The 23,254-nt window shown below is 40.9% G+C and overlaps 1 protein-coding gene across 4 annotated transcripts in view; it reads left to right on the top strand.

Annotated features, from left to right (window-relative positions):
* The window catches only part of RAD51B (RAD51 paralog B), a 617,639-nt gene that overhangs the window by 576,756 nt on the left and 17,629 nt on the right, over nucleotides 1-23,254 (top strand). For 2 of the 4 annotated variants that reach the window (XM_044924813.2, XR_006542661.2), the window contains one exon: nucleotides 3,886-4,142. The exons of the other annotated variants lie outside the window; for them this stretch is intronic. In XM_044924813.2, the coding sequence (XP_044780748.1) occupies nucleotides 3,886-3,966 (81 nt within the window). In that variant the 3' untranslated portion in view covers nucleotides 3,967-4,142. Of the gene's footprint in view, nucleotides 1-3,885; nucleotides 4,143-23,254 lie in introns of those variants that run through there. 4 annotated transcript variants of the gene reach the window in all.

Below are 23,254 nucleotides of genomic sequence, written 5' to 3'. Positions count from 1 at the left end.
CCTTTGTTACTCCAGCCCTAGGGGTGACGGTGGCTTCTTACTCTTGTTAGTCTCTATGTTGCTTCACTGTTCCTTATTCTCCTTTCAAACTCTTCCAACACATTTGTAATTAGTTCTCAACATTAAACTCTCTCTCTTAAACTACCTGGGGTAAGTCCCATTTTTCTGATGGACCTTGACTGACATGATCTACATTAGCTCTTTGATTAGCACATGGATATGAGACCCTAAATAGTCTCCATTGGTTCTGTTCCCCAAAGGGCTCCTCTGTCTGCCATGATTCTCCAGTCCTGAGAGTTGGGTTTCTGGACTAGGCTGTCTTAGAGGGCAAACATTTTGTGCAGTGCTTCTTGAATGGCATGAGAAAAGGAGTTCTCTTGGCTCAGTCTCCTTCCTGTGGGATTTTCCAAAACTTTCCAGATGTATCTAAGCTCAGGAAACATTTTAATGGCTGGAAATAATGCCTCATGGGGGCTTGGGGGCTTGAAACCCACAGAACACCTAAAAGAGGTGTGTTGAAATATTTCATGGCCTGTATGTACGTATCCAGACCCTGCCTCTCCCTTGTTGGAAGCCTGGCAGGCTCCCTTCCTCGTCGTGGAAGAGGAGTTGGCATTCTCTGAATGCACTGATGTCATGGAGTAGAGGAGCAGCTCTGAAGGTTGGAATTCTATCCAGGAAGGACAGGATGATTAAGTGGTTAACTATGTAGCTGGATACTAATTCAGATTCCACCTCTGATTCTATAAGGAGAATTCTATTATCCCCTTCTAAGGCCAATAATAATGACTATAAGATTGATCTGGTGGTGGTGGTGTAGCCACTAACTCATGTCTGACTCTTGCAACCCCATGGACTGCAGCCCTCCAGGCTCCCCGTCCATGGGATTTCCCAAGCAAGAATACTAGAGTGCGTTGCTATTTCCTTCTCCAGGGGACCTTCCTGACCCAGAGATTGAACCCAGGTCTCCTGCATTACAGGCGGTCTCCTGCATTGCAGGGAGATTCTTTACTGACATGAGGGAAGCCCCATAAGATTGATCTGCTGCTGCTGCTGCTGCTGCTGCTAAGTCGCTTCAGTCGTGTCCAACTCTTTGCGACCCCATGGACTGCAGCCTACCAGGCTCCTCCGTCCATGGGAGTTTCCAGGCAAGAGTACTGGAGTGGGGTGCTGTTGCCTTCTCCGAAGATTGATCTAAGTCATAATAAATCTTTTCTAAGGCCACCATTACCAACTTAATGAATAGGAGCCTTCTGAGATTCTCAGAGGATGGGCATCATCCAACTGCAGAATACATTACTGATTTTCTCCAAACAAAAAGCTAAGGCTTTCACTGTGCTTTGTTGCCTACATTTCTTAACAGCTTTCAGAAGGGACTCTGTTGGGGGATCATCGTTATCTTAAAGCACTCATCAAAGAAAAATAGAAGTGGGGGTGCTATATTTGTGTACCTTCTCAGATCCTTCAATATTGGGCCAAGAATTAGAGAGTAATCATTTCTAGTCTGTGGGGGTGAACCCCCCAGAAATTGCTAAGAGCCTCTTACGTACTGCTGGGAATATCTGAGACTCCATCCTTTCCAATGACTCTGAATCCAACCCCATATTGATTCATCTGGGCTGTGTCCAGGAAGTTCCCAAATTCTTTAACACAGTAACCACTAAAGAGGATACTTGTGCGGTTATTTGATGACGCACAGAACTTTATAGGTCTTGGGGTCAGATATATGTTTTATATTAGAAGAGCAGAATTTTAATGAAAAGGAAGCAGGTGGTGTGCACTAATGTGAATAGAGTTTCTGGTGTCTCTGAAATGTCCAGCATCGTATGGTGTTGTTACTTCTTTCTTCTAACCAAGTTTCTTCCATTAGCCTGCAAAGGAGCTGATAGAATGAATAATAGCCCCAGACACACCGTGGGAGAACTTTTACGTTTTATTGCATCAAAAAGCTAGGATGATTTTTTTATTCTCTCAGCAATTAAAATTAATTCATAGTTCCTAGCCTATAACAAATATATATACATAGCCCTTTGTCTTCACCTCTAAGTACCTAGAAAAAAGATTCTCCATTGTGAAAACAGGTAATGATATTTTAGAATTACATTCTAGCTTTGTTTCTAATTAGATGCATGATCTTGGGCAGAGGACTCTGAGTCACAGGTTCTTCTATAAAATAGATCTAGAAGATGAAGCAGTGCCATGTTCTACCTCAATTACTATTTTGTACAATGGGAATATTCTTCATTATTTATGGTAGGGCTTGCCACACTGCTTGTGCTGAACCATGGGCTACAACCCTAGGACTCTGCACAGTTATTAATATTTATTTGGCTAATGACTTCCTTTTGTAATGTTTCTTGACCAGTGGTCAGAAGAATACCTCTTGGAATCCACTAGTAGAACTTGTTAGCATTCAGATTTCTGGGCCCTCCTAGACTAAATCAGATGGTTCTAGATATCTGCATGTTTTATACATTGCCCAGGTGATTCTTAGATACACTGGGTCTAAGATCCACTGCCAGCTGATAGCACATGGTATCCTCTGTAATATGAATTACTTTAACTCTTTTTAATCTTTGCATCCAGTCTTCAAGGTCTTAGCTCAGGATCTACCACTAACTGGATGACTTGGTCACACGTTTTCATCTCTGATGGCTCAGATGGTAAAGAACCTGCCTACAATGTAGGAGACCTGGGTTCAATCCTTGGATTGGGAAGATGCCCTGGAAAAGGGACTGGCTACACACTCTGGTATCCTCACTTGGAGATTTCCATGGACAGAGGAGCCTGGCAGTCTACAGTCCTTGGGGTAGCAAAGAGCCGGACACAACTGAGCAACTTAAACTTTTCATCTCTCTAGGACTGTTTTCTTATTTGTAAAATGTAGGAGCTGGAGTATTAATCTCTAAGGAATCCCTGGGTTTTAATAGTCTATGATGGTAGTTCTCTGGTGACTTGTTAGAGTTCCGGAACCAAGCTTAGCAAATCCTATTTCTTGAGTCCCTACTATGCCCTGGGCATTGTGCAACTTTTACATATTCTTTATTTTTTTCTTCACAGTAACCTTTGATATTAGCACTATTATTATTCACTCTTGACACTTAAGGAACTGAGGCTGGGAAAAGTGAAGCAGCTTGTCCAAGTCTGCTTAGCTAACAAGGGGAACCGCAGTGAACTGGGATTAAACTGGGGTCATAAACACATGAATAGTTGCCAGAGTTGCTGTGCCCCCCATGACTTCGAAAGGCCTGGGGCTTGTCCAGCATGCCTTTCACTTACTCTGCGTTCTACTATCCCAGCAAAGGAGCCTGGTTTTGGTTTCCTTAGATGTTTACTTGGCCTCTTGCTTAAGCATTTGCCTTTCCTACTCAGTAACAGTGAAAAGACCTTTAAAAAAAAAAAAAAAAATCCCAGGGCTGGAAACATTTTGTTTCCTACAAAAAGAATATTTTGCAGCCAGCTCTGTGGTCGAAAGTATTTTTCCTGTGGTCTAGGGATGGGTTGGATCCCATCTCTTCTTGGCCAGTGTCTGAGAACTTAGCCCATGGCTTCCCATCAAGCACACAGTACGTTGTGTTTTTTTAAATGAGTGTCTAGTGATGTTGAGTGTGTGCACAAGTGGACGGATCCGTTTATCTGGGTGTATAAGAATGTGTACATGTACCTCTGGCCTTTCCATGGCAGAGAGAACCCTGGAATGGTTTTCCACATGCTGCACACATCAACATAGCTTTTAAGGTTTCATCACTCACACGACAACCAAACAAATTCAGATGCTGACAAAATGAGAAGAGAGTGATATGTGAGCCTTATGTGGATTTGCAAGTAATTAGAAAGCCAAGGGAATCTGAGATTTTGACCTGTCACATTTCTTTCCACTTTCAGATGTTCAAAACCAAGACCTGGGGCTGGTTTTATTACATGGCAGGGTGGTCTGATGATGATGGCAGAAAACGTGAATTCTGAGATCCGCCTCCAGCCTGGCCGCTTGCAAAGTTCAGGACACTGACCTTTGCCCAGCCTTGCATAAGTCACTGCTTCTCAAGGACTGCTTTTTCCTGTCTAAAAACATAAATTAAAAAAAAAAAACAAAACCACAGCTGTATGCTTCAAATAATAAAAGCTCTTCCATGGGAGATGAATCTCAAGCATTCCAACAGAATTTGCAGATAAGAAGTATTACTAGTACTAGGTACATTTTCTTTATTCATAATTTATGTGCTTTCAGTAAAACGTTGCAGTGTGTGGTAGTGCCTAGAACTTTCTACCCTTACTTTCTTTGCTCAGGCTGTATTACCTGCCTGGAAGGCCCTTCATTTGAAGAAATACTACTTGTTGTCCTTTATGGTGTGGCTTGGATGATACCATTTCTTTGCATTTGTCTCAACCACAAGGCTCTCTGTTTTCCCACTGAGTGTGGTTTTAGGTAGTACTTTCCTGCCACGTTAGGCGTTCAGCTAAATTAGAAGGCAGGGCTGACTCGATCCTAAAGGTCCCGGCACAGTGCAGAGCAGATGGCCAGTGTGTGTTTGTTGACTCAAATGGAATTGACTTCTCCAAGCATGACAAGCTCCTGTTTGCAACTTCATAATTCTCTGGTGTGGGTCCTCTATGTAGCTGTCCAACTGGGGACATTTTGAAAACTCAAGGCATCATGGCTATCCAGGGAGAAAAGTTGTAGTCATAGTCATGGGATTTGGGGGTACCATTTGAAGAAATAAGCAAATCCCAATGGTGGAAGGAGTTATGAATCCTTTTGTGTTTACAATTTTTGAGAGGGGGAGATATTAGGGAAGAATTGAAGGGCTATTGAAATAGAAACTAAGCCATCATGAGTGGTTCCCTTGAGAAGGGCAGGGATTGAGATAGAAGTAGACCCCATGCCCAGGTTCAAGCATTGGTGACATTGGCTATAGAGCTGCCCCTACCCTGGGATGCAGGAACTGGCCCATCCAAGTGAGTCCGTGGGAAAGGATGACCACAAAGAGATCAGGGTTCACCAATGGGGAAAAGCTGGCCTTTGCTCCACTTCCTCACAGAAGGCAGTGGAACTATTCTCACGATAGGGTTGGGGTGGGGTTGGGGTAGTGGTGGTGATTTTAGTAAACCAATTTTCCGATGACAAGCATGTTTCTGTTTTTACCCCTTAACAATGAGACAACAACCCAAATAACAGATCCCTCAGTACATTGAAATGCCAAGGCTAAATGAACTGGTGGAACTTTGTGGCTTTGGCTCTTGGCTTACAGGCGTATCCATGCATTAGGGCCATGGCTTGGCAGTAGACAAAGCGGCTGTGTGGGTCCATAGGGAGCTTTCTGGCTCTGTGGCTTTCTTTGATATGCAATTGAACTTTGGCAAATTTTCCCTCTCAAGTCTCTGTTTTTGAGGTTCAGAGGTAGATAGAGACTCTCATTATAGGCCCAAAGCTAACAGCAGACTAGAACTACAGGATATCTTCCCACTTTCACACTTTGCTTTCAAGGCTAAAGAGCTGGCCCACAAGGCTTACAACAAAGGGACAAGTTAGGGGTGGAGACTGCTGAATTCTCTTCCCAACTTCATACATCTCTAAACCTGTAAGGTTGGCCAGAACTCTTAAATTTTCTTTCTTTCAAAATGAAAAAGATCTCTTGCTTGTCAAAGGACCAGTAAGATCATCAATTTACTGGTTTTCAATGTAGCTGTTCTTAACAACAACAGCTAACATCAAATGCTTAACCACTTACATGGTCCCATGTAATTATCCATTCAGTCATCACATCTTTGTAAGATAGGTACTATTATCCTCATCTTACAGATGAAGGAATTAAGGCACGAAGAGGTTAGGCCATTACTAGTTGTTGCTGTGCTTAATTATTATTCACTAAGTTAAGGTCCAACTCTGCAGGTATATCTTAAAATTGACTGGCTTTCCTGAATCCATTTCTCCTCAGATTTTATCACTGGGCCAGAAATAATAAAATTATTGGAGTTAATAGAGTTAGCATTCTTAATTGCTGACTCGCCTTAAAGTGTAAGTAGTCTTTGGCCATGTTCAAGTTACATCATTCTTATATTGAGAAACCTTAGAAATTAAGACTTTGGAAAGTGATCGATTTGGTGAACAAGGGGGATTATCCATTCTATTGAACTTGTACAGTAAAGAGAAAACAAATGTGGTATTGGGCTGAGAAGAATTTTAAAAATTGAAGATAGGGATTCTATTTAAGTGCCAAGAGCAAGCCAGTGGACTCCAGGGGGGCTGAAAAATGAGGCTGTATGCCATGGTTTGCGTCTAGGTTATGGCTGTGCACCTTCTGTCCTACTCATTTCTGTAAGAAAGTGCCTTTGTGGGGTAGCGTTTGTGCTTTCTATAAATGCCCCTGGGAATGCTGATGATAACATTAACTGTCAGCCATTTTTGTAACAGGAACATGATGAGAGCTATACAAACTTTATCTTTACAATATACTATGAGATGGGTTTTTACAGTACAACTATGAGATGGGTATTACTACTCTGATTTTACAGTTGGGGAAATAGGCTCTCTGAAGCAAAAACAACTAATAAATGGTGGAAAATGGAGTCAAACTCAGATTTAACTCTGAAGTGACTGAGCCCTGATTTTCTATAAGGAGACACCTCTCTTCCATTTTCAGCCTGTGCTGTATCCACTGGCTTGAGGTCTGGCCAATGGTGGGATTACACACTCTTTCTGTAGAGATGGTTTGCAGCGGTCAGTTTAGAATCAACCTGGGACTTTGCTAAAATAATCAGAGTTGCTACATCGGTAGAATGTAAGCCTGGCACTCTTGGTGGCCATCTTTGCCACTATCCAGAGGGAACCTACTTGAGAATGACAGTGAAGTCAACCCAGAGGGAGACAAAACCAAGAGATTCCATGAGGGGGAGAGGGGGAAGTTCAGAGGTCATCATTTGAGGCCCTGGATCCAGCTGTGCCTGAGGTCACATACCCTGAAGATTCCAGTTATGTGAGCCAATAGGCTTCCTTCTTATTTAGTCTCAGTTGCATTTCTGTGACTTGCATCTGAATAATACATGCATTAGATGTTCATAATTGTGTACCAATGTGCAGCCAGAAAATTCTAATAAGGAGAACCTTTATTATTAAAGGGGCTTCCCTGGTGGCTCAGATGGTAAAGCATCTGTCTGCAATGCTGGAGACCCGGGTTCAATCCCTGGGTCGGGAAGATCCCCTGGAGTAGGAAATGGCAACCCACTCTAAGACTGTTGCCTGGAAAATCCCATGGACAGAGGAGCCTGGTAGGCTACAGTCCATGTGGTCGCAAAGAGTCAGACACGACTGAGCAACTTTACTTTACTTTCATTTTTATTATTAAAGTGGTTTATACCCTCCCATTAGGTAGAGACCAGTCCTGATTATTCAGGCCCACCTTCCATGTTTCTAGATGATTCTACTCCTGTGCATCTCTTCTTCCTCCTTTTACATTTGTTGAACCTCTCACTGGTTTCCTTTCAGACTTTTTCTTATTCACCTCCACTATTCTATAGAGAAAAAAAGGCGAGAAACTCACATTCAACAGCTTTTCTGGTTTATGAGGCTCTTTGAAACAGTTCAGATAAAGAGTAAGTTAAAAATAATGACTTAAAAGCAATTAAAAAATCATTTTGAGCTTTTAGTTAGCCATGGCTTCTTTGCTACATACGAAGCTTTATGGAAGTACTTGATGTCATTTCTTCCGTGATAAAAATACATTTTCTGGTTTAGTTTCACTTAATCATTAATGATAGGCTGTAAAATATTCTTTCCAGTTCAAAAGTGGCATCAAATAAGTAGCTGAGATTAGTAATAATTTTGGAAATGTGGTCATTTAGCAAGCTGGCATTTACTGAACATCTACTGTGTACTGGACTAAGCTCTGGAAAAAGCAAAGATGAATAAAACATAATGTTCAAAATCTAGCTGGATCGGCAAGGCTAGGAAACACTGACCATAATGTAGTGTGACGAGCAGGAGGACCGTGCAAGCATTGTACGACTGGTCCTGAAGAGGGGGGACCAGGCGGGATGGATGCCAGACCATGGGGGAAGGGGCTTCTGGAGCACCCCCTCCCCCGCGCCAGGCAGTAATCCCTTAGTACTGGATCACGTGGCGGGGGAGCCTTGGGCTGGTGAAATAGTGGAGCCCTAAGGGCCTTAGGAGCCGCAGATATTTGCCAAATGACATGGCAGTATTTCAGTATTTTAACAACTGGAATGGCCTGAGGAAAAGCCTGGGAGTCATTCTGTGATCAAGGCCTCTTAAAATAGAGGGGAGGGAAGAATGACAAAGAATGCAGAGATGAAGGGTAACTTTACAGAGGAGGTGACTTTTGAGCTGGCCTCTCATGAAATTCATTCAGGTGAAAGAGATCAGCCCAAGGTAAGGCATGCCTGACATCTTTAATTAGCAGAGTTAGATTGGGGAGTAATCAGGAGGGGAGGAGGTAAGAGGTGAAACCAGGGCAGTGAGTTGGGCCAGGTTGAGAAGGACCTGCCCAAGAGTTTGAAAAGATACTAGAGCGCCAAGAATGGATTTTGAGAAATTAAAAAATGTGATAGTTCAATGGTGAGGTCCTTTGGTTTATCTGCAAGGGGTCTTGCTTCTCTGATGGAGAGAGAACGCTCATTTTAAGATTAAATGGATATATGATCCATATGATCTACAAGGACCCCTCTTTTATACATTGATCTGATTAATCTGGAAAAGCTAGAAGTACAGGGCTTTATGCCATGAAAACCTTGGACTGCCATTCACCCTGAGGCAAGGGGCTGGGAAGCAAGTGTTTTCTCCCTGTGTTATCTTCTGGATCCCCAAGGCCTTGGGTTACTTCGGCACTTACCATTTAGCTTCTTATGGGCAGGGACCTCATCATATTCATTTTCATTTTCCCTAATGTCTAGCTTAGTACCTAGGACGTAGGAGGTACTCAGTAAATATTTGTTGAATTAGTATAACATTAACAAAGTTATTCACTTCTCAGCAGCTGTTGCTTACACTTATTTTAAATATGGTTTTATTTAATTGCAAAGTATCTATCCTTTTTAGGTCCTGTGTTTTCGTTCTGGCATGATCTACTTTCAGTGGCATTCAGCTACAGTCTATGCCACTCAACAGGAAATATCTGGCAACAACAAATTGCATATCCTGGCTAGATTGCTGACTAAGTATGGCAGAACACTCACTTTCTCTTTAACTTGACTTTCCCTATCTGTATGAAGGAAAGAATGTTTTTGCTTATTTATTCTGAAACAGGAAACATAAAAGTAATGCTTGCTTGTGGGGGAAAAAAGCAAGCAATATACATAGTAGAAGGGAAAATCTCCCAGGGGTATATAATCTCCTAGGCTTTTCTGTGCATATATTAAAACATGTGTGTGCTCACAATATCATCCATACATCATGGATAATCTTTCCATGTAAATATAGTTACTTATCCTTTTTTTCACAGCAGCATAGTATTCCATGATAGGGATATATAGAAATATAGGCAAGAGGATGGCAAGTGGAAAATTCTTAAAGAGATGGAAATATCAGACCACCTTACCTGTCTACTGAGAAACCTGTATTCAGACCAAGAAGCAACAGTTCGAACCTTACATGGACAATAGATTGATTCAAAATTGACAAAGGAGTATTACAAGGCTATATATTGTCACCCTGTTTATTTAACATCTATGCAGAGTACATCATGTGAAATGCTGGGCTGAATGAATCACAAGCCAGGATCAAGATTGACAGGAGAAATATCAACAACCTCAGATATACATATGATACCACTCTAATGGCAGAAAGTGAAGAGGAACTAAACACACTCCTGATCAGAGTGAAAGAGGAGAGTAGAAAAGCTGGCTTAAAACTCAACATACAAAACACTAATCTCATGGCATCCGGTCCATCACTTTATGGCAGGTAGATGGAGGAAAAAGTGGAAACTGTGACAGATTTTCTTTTCTTGGGTTCCAAAATCACTGTGTCCAGTGAGTGCAACTATGAAATTAAAAGACACTTACCTTGGAAGCGTTATGACAAACCTAGACAGCATATTAAAAATCAAAGACATTACTTTGCTGACAAAAGTCTGTATAGTCAAAGCTATGGTTTTTTCAATAGTCATGTACAGATATGAGAGTTGGACCATAAGGAAGGCTGAGCGCCTGAAGAATTGATGCTTTCGAACTGCGGTGTTGGAGAAGACTCTTGAGAGTCCCTTGGGCTGCAAGGAGATCAAACCAGTCAGTCCTAAAGGAAATCAACCCGAAATGTTCATTGGAAGGACTGAGGTTGAAGCTGAAGTTCCAGTACTTTGGCCTCCTGATGTGAAGAGCTGACTCATTGGAAAAGACCCTGATGCTGGGAAAGATTGAAGGCAGGAGGAGAAGGGGACAACAGAGGATGAGATGGTTGGATGGCATCACCAACTCAATGGGACATGAATTTGAGCAAACTCTGGGAGATAGTGAAGGACAGGGAGGCCTGGCGTGCTGCGGTTTATGGGGTCTCAAGGAGTCGGGCACAACTTAGTAATTGAACAACAACAGGCAAGAGGATGATGACATTAACATGATTGAAATGGTACATTCCTTAAATTCAAAAAATTTAAGCATTTTTGTTTTTAATTATTTAAATAAAACAAACAACTTTGATCTAAGCTAGAGAAGTAGCATTCAATAGCTTCACTTCAGAAATAGCTGGCAGTCTACTAATATTTGTTGCCATTCTTTGCTTCATTGTTAACCTTGTCTAACCCCTTCTAGCTAGAAACCCCAAAGAGCACAGTAAATGTTATACAAATACTCCATAAAAGTTGTTCTTTACTGATCTGGACTGAAATGGATCTTAAAATATAGTTGGTTTTTTTAATGTCTTTTAATAGGGCTCACCTTAATTGGTCCTCTCTCTTGATCCTGATTTTAAAAGATGATGGCTCAGAAAACTGCTCCAGGTCACCAAATAAATCCAAGCTCAGAACAATAGGATTCCTTTAGGCCCATCCCCCAAGCTGTCCCCCCAAATCACACTCTCCATCACATGACTTCTGTGAGCTGGAGATTCTGCAGCTGTTTGGAAGAGGACTAAAATCTCTGCTCTTGGGTTACTGAACCTGGCTTTTGTTTTTTTGCTTCCATTCTTTTTTTTTCTTGCCTTTCTTCCTCTTTGGTGTCCCAGTTTTTATAGAGTCCTGGCTGGCTCCCCTAGAGATGAATCTGCCTGCCTGTGTATAGAGGAATCCATGGTGTCATTAGGGGAGTTACCTCTAACCATTCTTCCTCATTGCTATTAGAGGAACTCTGTCTGAGCGCTAAGAAAACGTCAATGTGTGGGCTCTTGTCTTTGCGATGAAAGCTTTTGTCCCATAGTAATGAGGCAGAGCTCTCGTTTACTTCTAAAACATGATTAACTCCTTGGGAAGGAGGGGGAAAAAACAGAGTTGTTATTTAAGATGGTGCCCTGGGGGAACAAAGGAGAGGCTTTTCACATTATTGTACCTCCTAATTGGGCCAAGCCAAGGTTGCTGTATACCATTCCAGAAAGCAGTTCCCTGCTTGGTGGCGGGGACAGGAGCTGAGAGGTGACAGATTGAAGCTGACATTGGAAAGGCATGGAACCAGAAAGAGCTTAGGACTTTTTAAGGCCAAATCTTCTGGACTTGCCTCCCATCCCACCTCCAAAGGGCCCCAAGGGAGAGAAGGGAGCTTTGACCACCCACCACCTCCCCTAACCCCAGCTCCCACTCTGCTCTGTGGTCCCTGACATCAAGAGTTCCCTTACCCAGAATTTCTGGGAAAGTGCTGGTTTGCTTTATTCCTCACAATTCTATATTTATTGAATTGTTTATAGTAAACAGGCATTATTTATGTAATCAGGGAAACATAAAGGAAGCTATATTCATAGTGTGGCAGGGGAAAAAAGAGAGAAAGTCAGTAGTTTGGTAGAAGTGGCAAATAATTCCTTAGTGCAGTCCAGTCAACATTAAAGATAAAAATTTTATTTGGGATTAGGATACTTTAAAAGGTGCCTAAATTCTTAACAGAGCTGATCATTAGCATGAGGACCAAAAAGGAAGACTAAACACCCTCACCTCCTTCCTTTAGGGGCTCCATGCTAGGCCTTGCTGGACCCTACAAAGCATCCTGTCCAGATTTCCCAGCCCAGAGAACATCTACATTAGACAGTTTTCTACCCTCTTGATGGTCAATATTCATCTGTATTCTTCAGGGTCATGCATTTTAGGCAAGATTATCTACTGACTTATTCTGGAGAAGTTTCTCTGCCTGATAGAACACACTTTGTGTTGAACAGGGAGACCAGCTGGAGACACAGGTTTTACCTGAATGTCTGATTCCAATGAGAATTTCAAACCCTCACAAGTCAGCAAGAGAGGGAAAATTTTGACTAGGGACCTTTGGCAGCCCCTCTAATCAGATCCCATGAGTGGCTGCCTAGTGAGTGCACTTGTTCTCAATAGTGTATAAATAAAAGTTTTGGACATGGACATGGGCAACCAGACATGCCCCTCTGTTGATCAGTAGACTTTCATGATCTGCATCTCAATTTCTTCATTGGTTAAATGGGATAATAATAGCATTCACCTCGTAAGGTTGATATAAGGATAACCTGTCTTAGGACAGTGCCTGGCACATAACAAGAACTTAATAACTGTTAGCTCTTATCACTATAATTACCAAGTCTGCCAGGAGTCCTGATGTTTAAAGTAGGCCCCAAATGGAAATCTGATGGGCTCTCAAAGAGATCAGATAGTTTTAGACTCCTTCCAAATCCGATCCAGTTGCTATCAAGCTCTTCTTCCCACGTCCTTTTAAAGTCCTTCTCCTGCAGATTCCTATTTCTTGAATTATTTCAGTCTATGAACCTGTTTCTATAGGTTAAAAATACCTTAATTTTCCAACAATATGTAATAAATGCACCACTTTATATTTATATCTAGTGTAAGATTTAGATACAGTAACATTAAAAATACAAAAGACTAAACTGACAACTCCCAGTTATGCCCTAACAACACCAGAGAGAGTTATTATATGAAGTTGCAGCTTCCTTCCATCTGATTGAGCTTGTTGCAAAGACTGGTTCCAACTAGACTGAGTTGAAGCCCTAAAGGAAAGGATAGGAAAGGTACTCTATTGTCTCTCTGTTACACCCATAAAGTCATCTGAAATCCTGTCTTGTGTTTCCTTCTTGTCCTTTGCCCTTTTTTTCACTGGAGGAAGGCTTTAGGGAAATAGTAAGAATGCTGCGGTAACAGAGGGAATTAATTTGACCCTGCTCTGAAGAAACAGTGTGTTGATTCCCACTAGCAATAGTTTCTCCACCCTTCAGAACAGGGCAAGGGATGCGGTCCATTACACAAGCCAGTCCCACTTGACCAGCCACTTTTGGAGATGTTAAGTCCAGAGTTCAGCCTCTCTACATAGAAACATGTTGCCTTCCTCGAATCAATTCCTTTGAGACTAAAGAAAACCCCGTGTGGCCCAAGCATGATGTAACAGGGATGTGTGCTTCAGAATTCAAGACACACCCTCTGAGTTCCTGGCATCTTTTTTACCATAATAATCGCACAGTCACAGCCTTCCTTCAGTGACCCTTGCAGGTCAGAGTTCCTTTGACTGTGTCTCCTAGCAGACTCGGGACAAGAAGGGCCAGCTCTGCTTCCTCTGGGTCTGTGGACAGTGCTAGGAAGTCAGGCCCATCTCACCAGGTGTTCAGAGAACTTAGCATTTATATCTGGACAGAGTTCCTGTGCATCTTATTTTTCTGGTCATTTTTATACTCCTGGTTTATGGTAGAGAAAGGGAATTGGTTTTTGTCACTTGAAATTGCCTGTAACAGTATTTAGTTGCTTTAATTGGAGCCAGATTGAAATTTCCAAATTTCTAAATTCAGACAATGCAACAAGCACATACTTGTTCATACTTGAAAGTTAAAACCAGTAATACTTATACCAACTTTTGATTTTTAAAAGAAACATTAAAAATAAAGTTTAAATGTGGTATTTGATGGCCATGAACTTGCTAGTAATACAAACATCTCTTCTTTCTTTAGCAGCACCCCACAGCAATACTAACAAATGATAACACTAACAATTTCGAAAAGGGTTAGAAATATCATTTTAAACTTAAATGTACAGTGCTGTGGCCTGTGTATAAAACTGTACGTTAGTCTTATACACATAGACCCTCTTACATGGGCAGTAAAGTAAGCAAAGGCAAATAGATCATGGAACTAATTCTTTAGCCTTCAAGATAGAGAAAAATCACTAACCTTCCTACATTTTTTACCTGCTCCCCCACCACAGTGGAAAGAAACTTACATTTATTAGGTTCTTATGATGTGCCATATTTTTCATTCATTTCATTCATCTCACTAATTTTCACAATAAGCCTATGAAGCTGGTATTAGTGTGCTCATTTTAGACATAAAGAAAGTGAGAGGTAGAGAGGTTAAAATGCCTCAAATCATACAGCCAAGATTTGAAGCCATAGTGACTAAATTCAAAGCATCTTATATTTTGTAATAATGATGATCATACTTGGCCTCAAGCCACCTTTTTTCAGTCCCCTGAAAGGATGATTTAAAGATAGTTAAAAATTATATTAACCACTGAGAGGAGCTTTTAGGTGTATGGTAATTTTATATATAGTATGTGCATAAGTGTATGTGTGTGTGTGTGTGTGTGTAACTGACCCTCAAAGCTGATATTGTGATAATACCACCAATTCACTACCCGACTGGAGATAAAAGAACTAAAGCTCACAAAGAGGGCCTCGTCTCTAATGTGAAGGTTTGACCACTTAAATCTCCACTCTTTCTCATGATCTATCTGAAATTATTTCCATTTAATAATAATAAAAATGGTTAACCCCAAAGGGCAGGAAGATTAGGTCTCTTTGAGACATCAACAGGTTTCTACAAGATATTAGAAGACAGGAAGTGATGGAAGATTGACAAGATATAACTGAGGAAACTATAAGCCAAAGTATTCTCAATGTAGTGTAGCAGCAGAACACTTAAAAGATTTCCTGAGACTTGGAAGCACCAGACATCACAGAAAGCAGAGAAGATGAAAACAGGAGATTGGTTGAAAATTTTACATGAAATATAGGAAATAGTTGGACCACCTTTCTCACTCTGACAGCCAAGTGACCAATCTCCAATCCAAGTCGACGACCAAAATTTATTTTGGAGAAAATGAATTAAAGAAGTTTCAGACTTAGGACTTCAAATAAAAGTGGAGGACAAAGTGAGAGGCATTGCCTAAAACAAGGGATTACACCTGTCAAATGGTGAAGCTGAAGCCCCTTTCTCTGCCCTGCTTCTAGAGTGTAGGAACTAGACAAGAGATTGGACAAGTCTTTTCTGTAAATACCAACCTACCTCTGAGAAGATATCTCCATGTATTGACATTTATAAGCCCCCAGTGAATCCCACCAGTTTACCATATGCACGTTATTTCTAATTATAGTTTTAGAGTAAATTTTATTTTCTATTATATAATTTAAAAATGACTGGACAACCAAGGATCACCCAACTCATAGAATGTACCTCACACAAGAAGGCAAAAACTAATAAAAAGAACACTGAGGAATTATAGATAATACAAGATGTAAGGGAGGAAAGTGCTTACTATAATTAATATCCTCAGAGAATTAAAAATTATATAAAAACAAGGGTAGGATGTGTTGAATTAGAAATAGAAGACAAGAAAGAGCTCTTGGAAATTAAAAATATGATGGCTGACATAAGCTCAATTAAAGAAGTAGAAGATAATACCAAGTGATATTATCTGAATTATGTGTAAGCATTAAGTTGATTAAAAACAAAATAAAATAATCAATTTTCTAGAATTGTGAAAATATTTTAAACAGAAAGAAAATTGCAGAGTTGAACAGGGGGAGATAACAAAGACAGATATTGAATCAATGTTTAAAAATTAGTCTTGGGAGACTTAACATATAGAATGGCAAAGTAAGGCACTCAGGCAGCTTGCATCTCCTCAAAAACAACAAGAATATTTATTAAAACTGTCAAAATCAACTTTTTCAGAACTCTGGAAATTACTGGAGGCTTGGAAAATCTGGCAAATTTTTCCTCAAGAAAGCCAGGTGAATCTCAGTAAGAACAGCAAGATTTGTGGCATTAAACTTTTACAAATTCCATCATTCTTTCCCCAGCTGTGTAGTAATCTTGAAAGCCAACCATCTCACAACTACAGTAGCATTGTATTGCAGCTTGGAAAGGTTTGGAGGTCCCTTATAGCCCCATGCAAGAGAATTGTCACTATTTGACCTGACTCAGAGCTTGGTCTGTGTGAATAGCCCTACCCTATAGGCTGCTGGCAATTGTTTACATCATGGCTGCCTAAGGTCTTGTTACCTGGTAGAGCTAACAAAAGGCTGACCAAAATATTTTAAAGAAAAAAATTGGGTGATGAGATATCCACAAGGAGTTTTGTAAAGGTCCTACGTATACCAGGCTAGAATGCTATACACCTTCCCAGAGTTTTGCTCATGGCCAAGAAGAATCCAAGAAGACCTTTAAGCTGTCACTTCTGGCTGACCTTGAGGCTCTGTGTGAACAGGAAGTGAACATTAAGACAAAGCTTTAAATTCCCTGAATGCATGCCCCAACACACACACAACACACACATACACACAGCTTGGGAGACTTACTGATCCAGGTTATTTAGGGAAATCTGTTCAGTCAAATTCAGTTCAATCGTTAATCACTAAGTGACTTCATTTACAAGTCATCCTCAATAAAATTATAGGCTGGCTTCCAATCAGAAACTCTGGAGGTCAGAAGGCAACAGAATGATGTATTCAAATTGCTGTCAATCCACAATTGTATATCCAGCAAAACTATCCTTCAAAATTGAAGAAATTAAAACACTCTCAGAAATGCAAAATCTTAGAATTTGTCACTACTACACCAAGCCTACAAGAAATACTAAAAGCAGTTCTTCAAGTTGAAAAGACTCTAGAGGGTAACTGGAATCCATATGCAAAAGTAAAGAGCACCGGTAAAGGTAAATACAGAAGTAAATCTAGAAGTATGAATGTGGGAAGTGTTTGTTATTTTTTTCTCAAATAACAACTGCATAAAACCATAAATCTAAAGTTGTGTTGGTGGACTTCTAATGTATAAATATGTAATTTGTATAACAGTAGTTGTGCAAAGGAGGAAAAGAGAATGGAGCTATAGTGGAGCAATTTTTTTGTAAACAATATAAGTTAGCATCAGTCTAAACTAGATTGTTTTAAGTTAAAACACTAATAGCAACTTCCAGGGCAACCTATAAGAAAATAACGCAAAATAGATAGTAAAAGAAACAAGAGAATTAAAATGGTAAACTAGAAAAATACCTAACATAGAGACATCAGTAATAGAAAAATAGAGGAACATAAACCACAAGATATACAGAAAAACACAGCAAAATGGCAGACATATATCCTGTCTTATCAAAAATCACATTAAAAGTAAACGGACTCAACACATCAATCAAAAGGCAGAGATTGTCTGATAGAGTCAAAACAAACAAACCCCACCCCCATGATCCAACTATATGTTGCCTCCAATAGATACACTTTAAAGTCAGACACAAATCAGTTGAAAGTAAAAGAATGGAAATTATATACCGTAGTATTGTGATTTAGAAGATATATATAGATATAGATATATATTTGGTCATTCAGATAACCAAAATATATTTCGCCAAAATATATATATTTATGCTGCTGCTGCTAAGTTGCTTCAGTCGTGTCTGACTGTGCGACCCCATAGACGGCAGCCCCCTGGCTCCCCCGTCCCTGGGATTCTCCAGGCAAGAACACTAGAGTGGGTTGCCATTTCCTTCTCCAATGCAGGAAAGTGAAAAGTGAAAGTGAAGTCGCTCAGTCGTGTCCGACTCTTAGCGATCCCATGGACTGCAGCCCACCAGGCTCCTCCATCCATGGGATTCTCCAGGCAAGAGTACTGGAGTGGGGTGCCATTGCCTTTAGTTTTTATTCATAGTTCCTAACTCACAGGTTCCAAAACCCTTGAAATTCTCTGAGTGATAAGAACAACAGGAGCATCATTTGTTGCAATATTTTCTCTCTTCAGTTCAGTTCAGTCGCTCAGTCGTGTCCGACTCTTTACGACCCCATGAATCACAGCAGGCCAGGCTTCCCTGTCCATCACCAACTCCTGGAGTTCACCCAAACTCACATCCATCTAGTCGGTGATGCCATCCAGCCATCTCATCCTCTGTCGTCCCCTTCTCCTCCTGCCCCCAATCCCTCCCAGCATCAGGGTCTTTTCTAATGAGTCAACTCTTCGCATGAGGTGGCCAAAGTACTGGAGTTTCAGCTTCAGCAGTTTTTGAAAATGCTTCAGAGCCATCACAGTGAAATAGGTTACTTGTTACTTATAACAAGCTGTTTCCACCACAATGGGGTTCATGTAATGAAGTTGACTTTTGTATAGCACCTAAGGATGGGTGGTAGTTGCCAGGAGAACCAATCATGAAAAGAGAGTGGGAACTTCCAGTCCCACCCCCTGATTTCTGGGAAGGGCAGAGGGGCTAGAGATAGAGTCAACCAGCAGTGGACAATGAGTTAATCAATTATGCCTGTGTAATTCAGCCTCCATAAAAACTCAAAAAGAGAGGTGTTTAGAGAGCTTCCACACTGGGGAACCAGAACACTCTCCTATGCCACCATGCTGGGCTCCAAGCTCCACTAGGACAGAAGCTCCTTTGTTTGGGACTTCACCCTATGTATCCCTTCTTCTGCTTGTTGATCTAAATTAATAATAAGAAAAGGAAATTTGGGGGATTCTCAAATGTGTACAAATTAAACACACACTCACATACTTCTAAATGAGCAACAAGTCAATAAATAACAAGGGAAATTAGAAAATACTTTGAGAAAATGAAAACAAAAATATAACATACCAAACTTATGAGATGCAGCTAAAGCAGTGGTTGGAGGGAAATATATAACTTAAATACCTGTATTAAGAATTTTATTGTATGGACTTCCCTGGTGGCTCAGTGATATAGAAACTGCCTGCCAATGCAGACGACACGGGTTTGGTCCCTGGGCAAGGAAGATCCCATGTGCCAAGGAACACCTAAGCCCATGTACCAGAACTATTGAGCCTGTGCTCTAGAGCCCAGGAGCCACAATTACTGAAGCCTGCACACCATAGAGCCTGTGCTACGCAGGCAACAAGAGGTATCACTGCAATGAGAAACCCTCACACTGCAATTAGAGAGTAGTCCCCACTCACAACTAAAGAAAAGCCAGCACAGCAGTGAAGACCCAGCAGAGCCAAAAGTAAATAGATAAATCAAATTATTAAAAAGGATTTCATTATATGCATATTCACCTCAATAAAGCTGATATTTAATATAGAAATAATGACCCATATTCTTTGACTATACAAATTTGCATGCTACCATATAAATGTAGACACTAAATTCTCTCTAATTTTAGTATAATTTGGAAAAAATCACTAACACTTTCAAACCACATATAAAGTTCACTGGGAAAAAAAAAAGAACCCTAACATGATTTTTAAAATATATGGACAAATTCTAAGCTTATATTTAATTATATGCATGCTGAAGTATTTAGGGGAAACTGCACTGATGTTTGCAATTTACTTTAAAATGCAACAACATAAAGCTAAGATGGGTTGTTGGATAGATAAGTAATAAAAACAAGTATTATAAAATGTTAGTGGTAGAATCTACTTGTTAGGTTTACGGGTATTCACTATAAAATTCTTTAAATTTTGCTGCATGTTTGAAATTTTTCATAATAAAATGATAGGAAAAATAATAAACTCAAAATACCACTCTGACCTGAACTATCACGATTGCATAATTTACTAAGTTAATAGCCTATTGATCTGAAGAAATTAATGTTTTCTTTAAGGAGCAAGTTATTTTAGTTTATAAACTTTGGGAACCTAATATATTATATAAACATTTTTAAACAATTGCCTCACCCAGAGAGATGTTATGAAAAAGCATAATGATACTCTGGGGGGGGAATAAGATCTTGTAGCCTCAGGGCCAAACTTTCTAGGAGAATCTTCCCAGGGTCTAGAATTATATGTCATAAGGGATTCAGATCAACTTTAGATTTCTGCCCCCAGTTTCTGTCAGAAAAGTTGTTAAATAGGCCACATGTAGATAAATTAATAAGTTCATGCCTGCTCAAATACGGTGCCTTTTTCCACCTTGTCATTTTCCAGCACAGTATTACTACTACAGATCTTGCTTCCCTATTTTGAGAAGGCAGTTTAGACACCATTCACTTCTTTCTCTACTCTCCCCTCATAATCTTGCAAAGCTGTTGGTACTGAGGCTTCAATGTTCCATGAAGAGTGGTTTTCGAAGTGATGAAGCAGGTTCTAATCAATATACAATCCAGATATGTACTGGGACCTGGATCTCTGCCACCTTTCCCTCCAGCTCTCTTAACACAATGACTAGGGAATTCCTTTGAGGATCACTGAGTATGCTTCAAGCCACCCTGTTCCTGTGGCCTCCTTCCAGCCACAAGATCTTCCTGTCTGGAGCATTTCCGGCCCTTCTGTCCCTTGGCTTGGAGAGTTCAGCTCAACCTGGGGAAAGGACAGAAGACTCGAGGTTATCAAAAGCCTGTTGAATTATCTGATGCAAGACTGGCTGGCTTGTTTGCCTCCCTGGCTCTCTTCCTGGGCTTCAAAGCAGCTGAGAAAACAACCTTTTTCTAAGTCTTGGACAAGGAGGAAAATCTCTGGCATGAAGGATTTCTGTCGCAGACATTTGGCACAGCTAGAGGAAAGGTTTGGTTAGCTTGCAAAAGGTTTTATTAGCCCAGACATCCAGGCGAAATGAGATAATGGGGTCCCTGTTGAAGGACATTTTAGAATCAGTGGGTTTGCTCCCTTCTTTCTCAGCAGGTCCCTTGTGTACAGATGTAAATATTAGAAGTGTTTAACGAGGACACCGCCGGTGAGTTCATCAACTACCACACAATCCTGCTGATCATGGGGGTGACTGAGATAGGGTTAAAAAATTAGCAAGCTAGAAATCTGTGGATGGATGCAAAGTCCTATTTCTGAGCTATCCAACTCAACCGTTTCTCACCCCAGCTTTCTTAGCTTAACACATTACAATGTCTTTGGTCCCTGCATTTTGTGGATGGATAGAAAGGGATAGAAAGAAAGCCAGGCCTACCACCTGCCCCTGCAGGAAGAAACTGTGCTTACACTTTCCTTCTGCCAGCTCATTTTACTCTGCCCTTTGCCCCTGACCAATATGAGATTTGGGGTAATGGGTGGGAAAGGGAAGGAAATAAAAGAGAGGAAGGATTCATTAGCAGTGTTAAAGGAAGCCTGCCTGGCACAGGAGTCAGAGAAGAGAAAGTGAAAGAATTGGTGCCAGCTAACCCTCAGCACATGGCTGCCTATTCATGTCTGCTTCCCTTGGCCACAAAGGCAAAACTCACTTTTTCCTAAAGTCAGGGCTCTTTTGCAGAAACTCATATACCCTGCCAGGACCAGAATTCTATAAAAGCAGCCTCCAAGAGAGCTGTACCTAAGGTTCCTGATGTCTTTGTGCTGTCTTGTCCACACTGACCTTCCTGGCCACCCATGGAGGAGAAGGGTAGGCCGGGTTGCTCCCGAGGAGGGTCACACCTGTACTTTAAAGGGACACAAGTACTATCTCTAGGTGTCACCATCCTGGAGGATGCTTGAGGTTCCTATGTCCAGCACTTTCTGTTCTGTGGCTCCTTTTCCACTTTCTGAGCCTCTTGGAAGTGGGATCAGGCCAGGAAAAACATGTGATGCTATAGCAAGCTGAAACCAAAGACTTGACTGTGGTTCTGCCCAAGCCAAGTCTTGGCAATGATTGACGGGGCAGCCTGCACTTTTCTATGTGACATAGTCTAAGTCCCCCAACTTTGGGGATGGGTTGCCAGATAAGCCTCAAAATAGGTATGAGTCAGAGCTTCAGAGAGTCACCATTTTTTTATATTTTATAATTGAGTTTCTGTTATGCATACAACATCATACTGGAGGTTGCTAGGACTAGGAGAAGCAGCAATGATGATGATGTCCTTCGCCTTCAAACACATGGTAATAAATTCAGGGGGCATTAACTATAAAATGGTGGAGAAAACAGTGAGTGCTATTAGAGAGGTTATAGATACAGTGTGATAGATTTGAGAGACATTACCTCAGGCTAGAGAAATTGGCATGAGCTTTCTGGAAGAGGTAGCATTTTTACAGCATTCCAAGAGTAGGTAGGATTTGGACATTGAGACAGGAAGGACCAAAGGAAGATTATCAGTGTGGACGCTTGTGACCCTCTTAGTCAACCTGCATGGATGCCCTTCTTTGTCTTGAACTGTGCAGAATCCATGCTGGAAAGCAAATGCCTTTATTTGTTGTTATGTATTCTGCCTCCTTGATGTCTTATCCCTTGGATGTGGATTTATCTATGCATGACAGATTAGAGGTTACCATCATGCTGGTTGAAAGTACAGACTATAGAACTAGTTGGCTTGGGCCAGAATCTTGTCTTCAGCACTTATAAGCTATCTGCCTCAGAGGGCTGTTGTGAGGAATAACGTCTATTGGTTGTTTGCATCATCATTACTGTGGGACCCTTGGAAGGTCCTCCAGCCCACCCCAAACCATAAGACTTTCCACCATTTTTAGGTCTATTACTCTCTTCTGACAGTCTTACATTAAAATGCAAAATGTAAAGTTTCCTTAGCACTAGAAGGTTTAAACCAGCTCTGCTTTAGAGCAAAAGAGAATCAGCTGATAACTTATTTGCTTACAGCAAAATAGGCACCTGAGTGGAGAGATATAAAAGGAGGAGAACAGAGTCTGTACAGGGAGGCTGGTGAGCTCCAGGAGCCAACTTCTCCCCCCATGTTTTATTTAGAGTATCCAGGCTTCTGGGGTTTCACTTGCACACTGAGAGAAACCTTCACACATATAGCATGGGGATAACGTGAGGAACAGTGAAGAAATGTCCATCTGTCATTTTCAGAGACCACACATGCAAAGCACTGAACTGGGCTCTATGAAATGGAAGGGTATGGGATCAAAGCAATGTCCTTGATCTTTGCAATCCCACTGAGAATTCAGAACATATTTCTAGGAAATAAATTGAGGTAGAAATGTATAGCAGTCTTTTTTTTGTGTGTGTCATCATAATGGTGAAAGTGATGATATTCCAGT

The sequence above is a fragment of the Bubalus bubalis genome, chromosome 11, assembly GCF_019923935.1.
Source record: "Bubalus bubalis isolate 160015118507 breed Murrah chromosome 11, NDDB_SH_1, whole genome shotgun sequence".
Classification (NCBI taxonomy): domain Eukaryota; kingdom Metazoa; phylum Chordata; class Mammalia; order Artiodactyla; family Bovidae; genus Bubalus; species Bubalus bubalis.
Note: the sequence above shows the minus strand (reverse complement) of the source record. Positions and strands in the feature narration are given on the sequence as shown.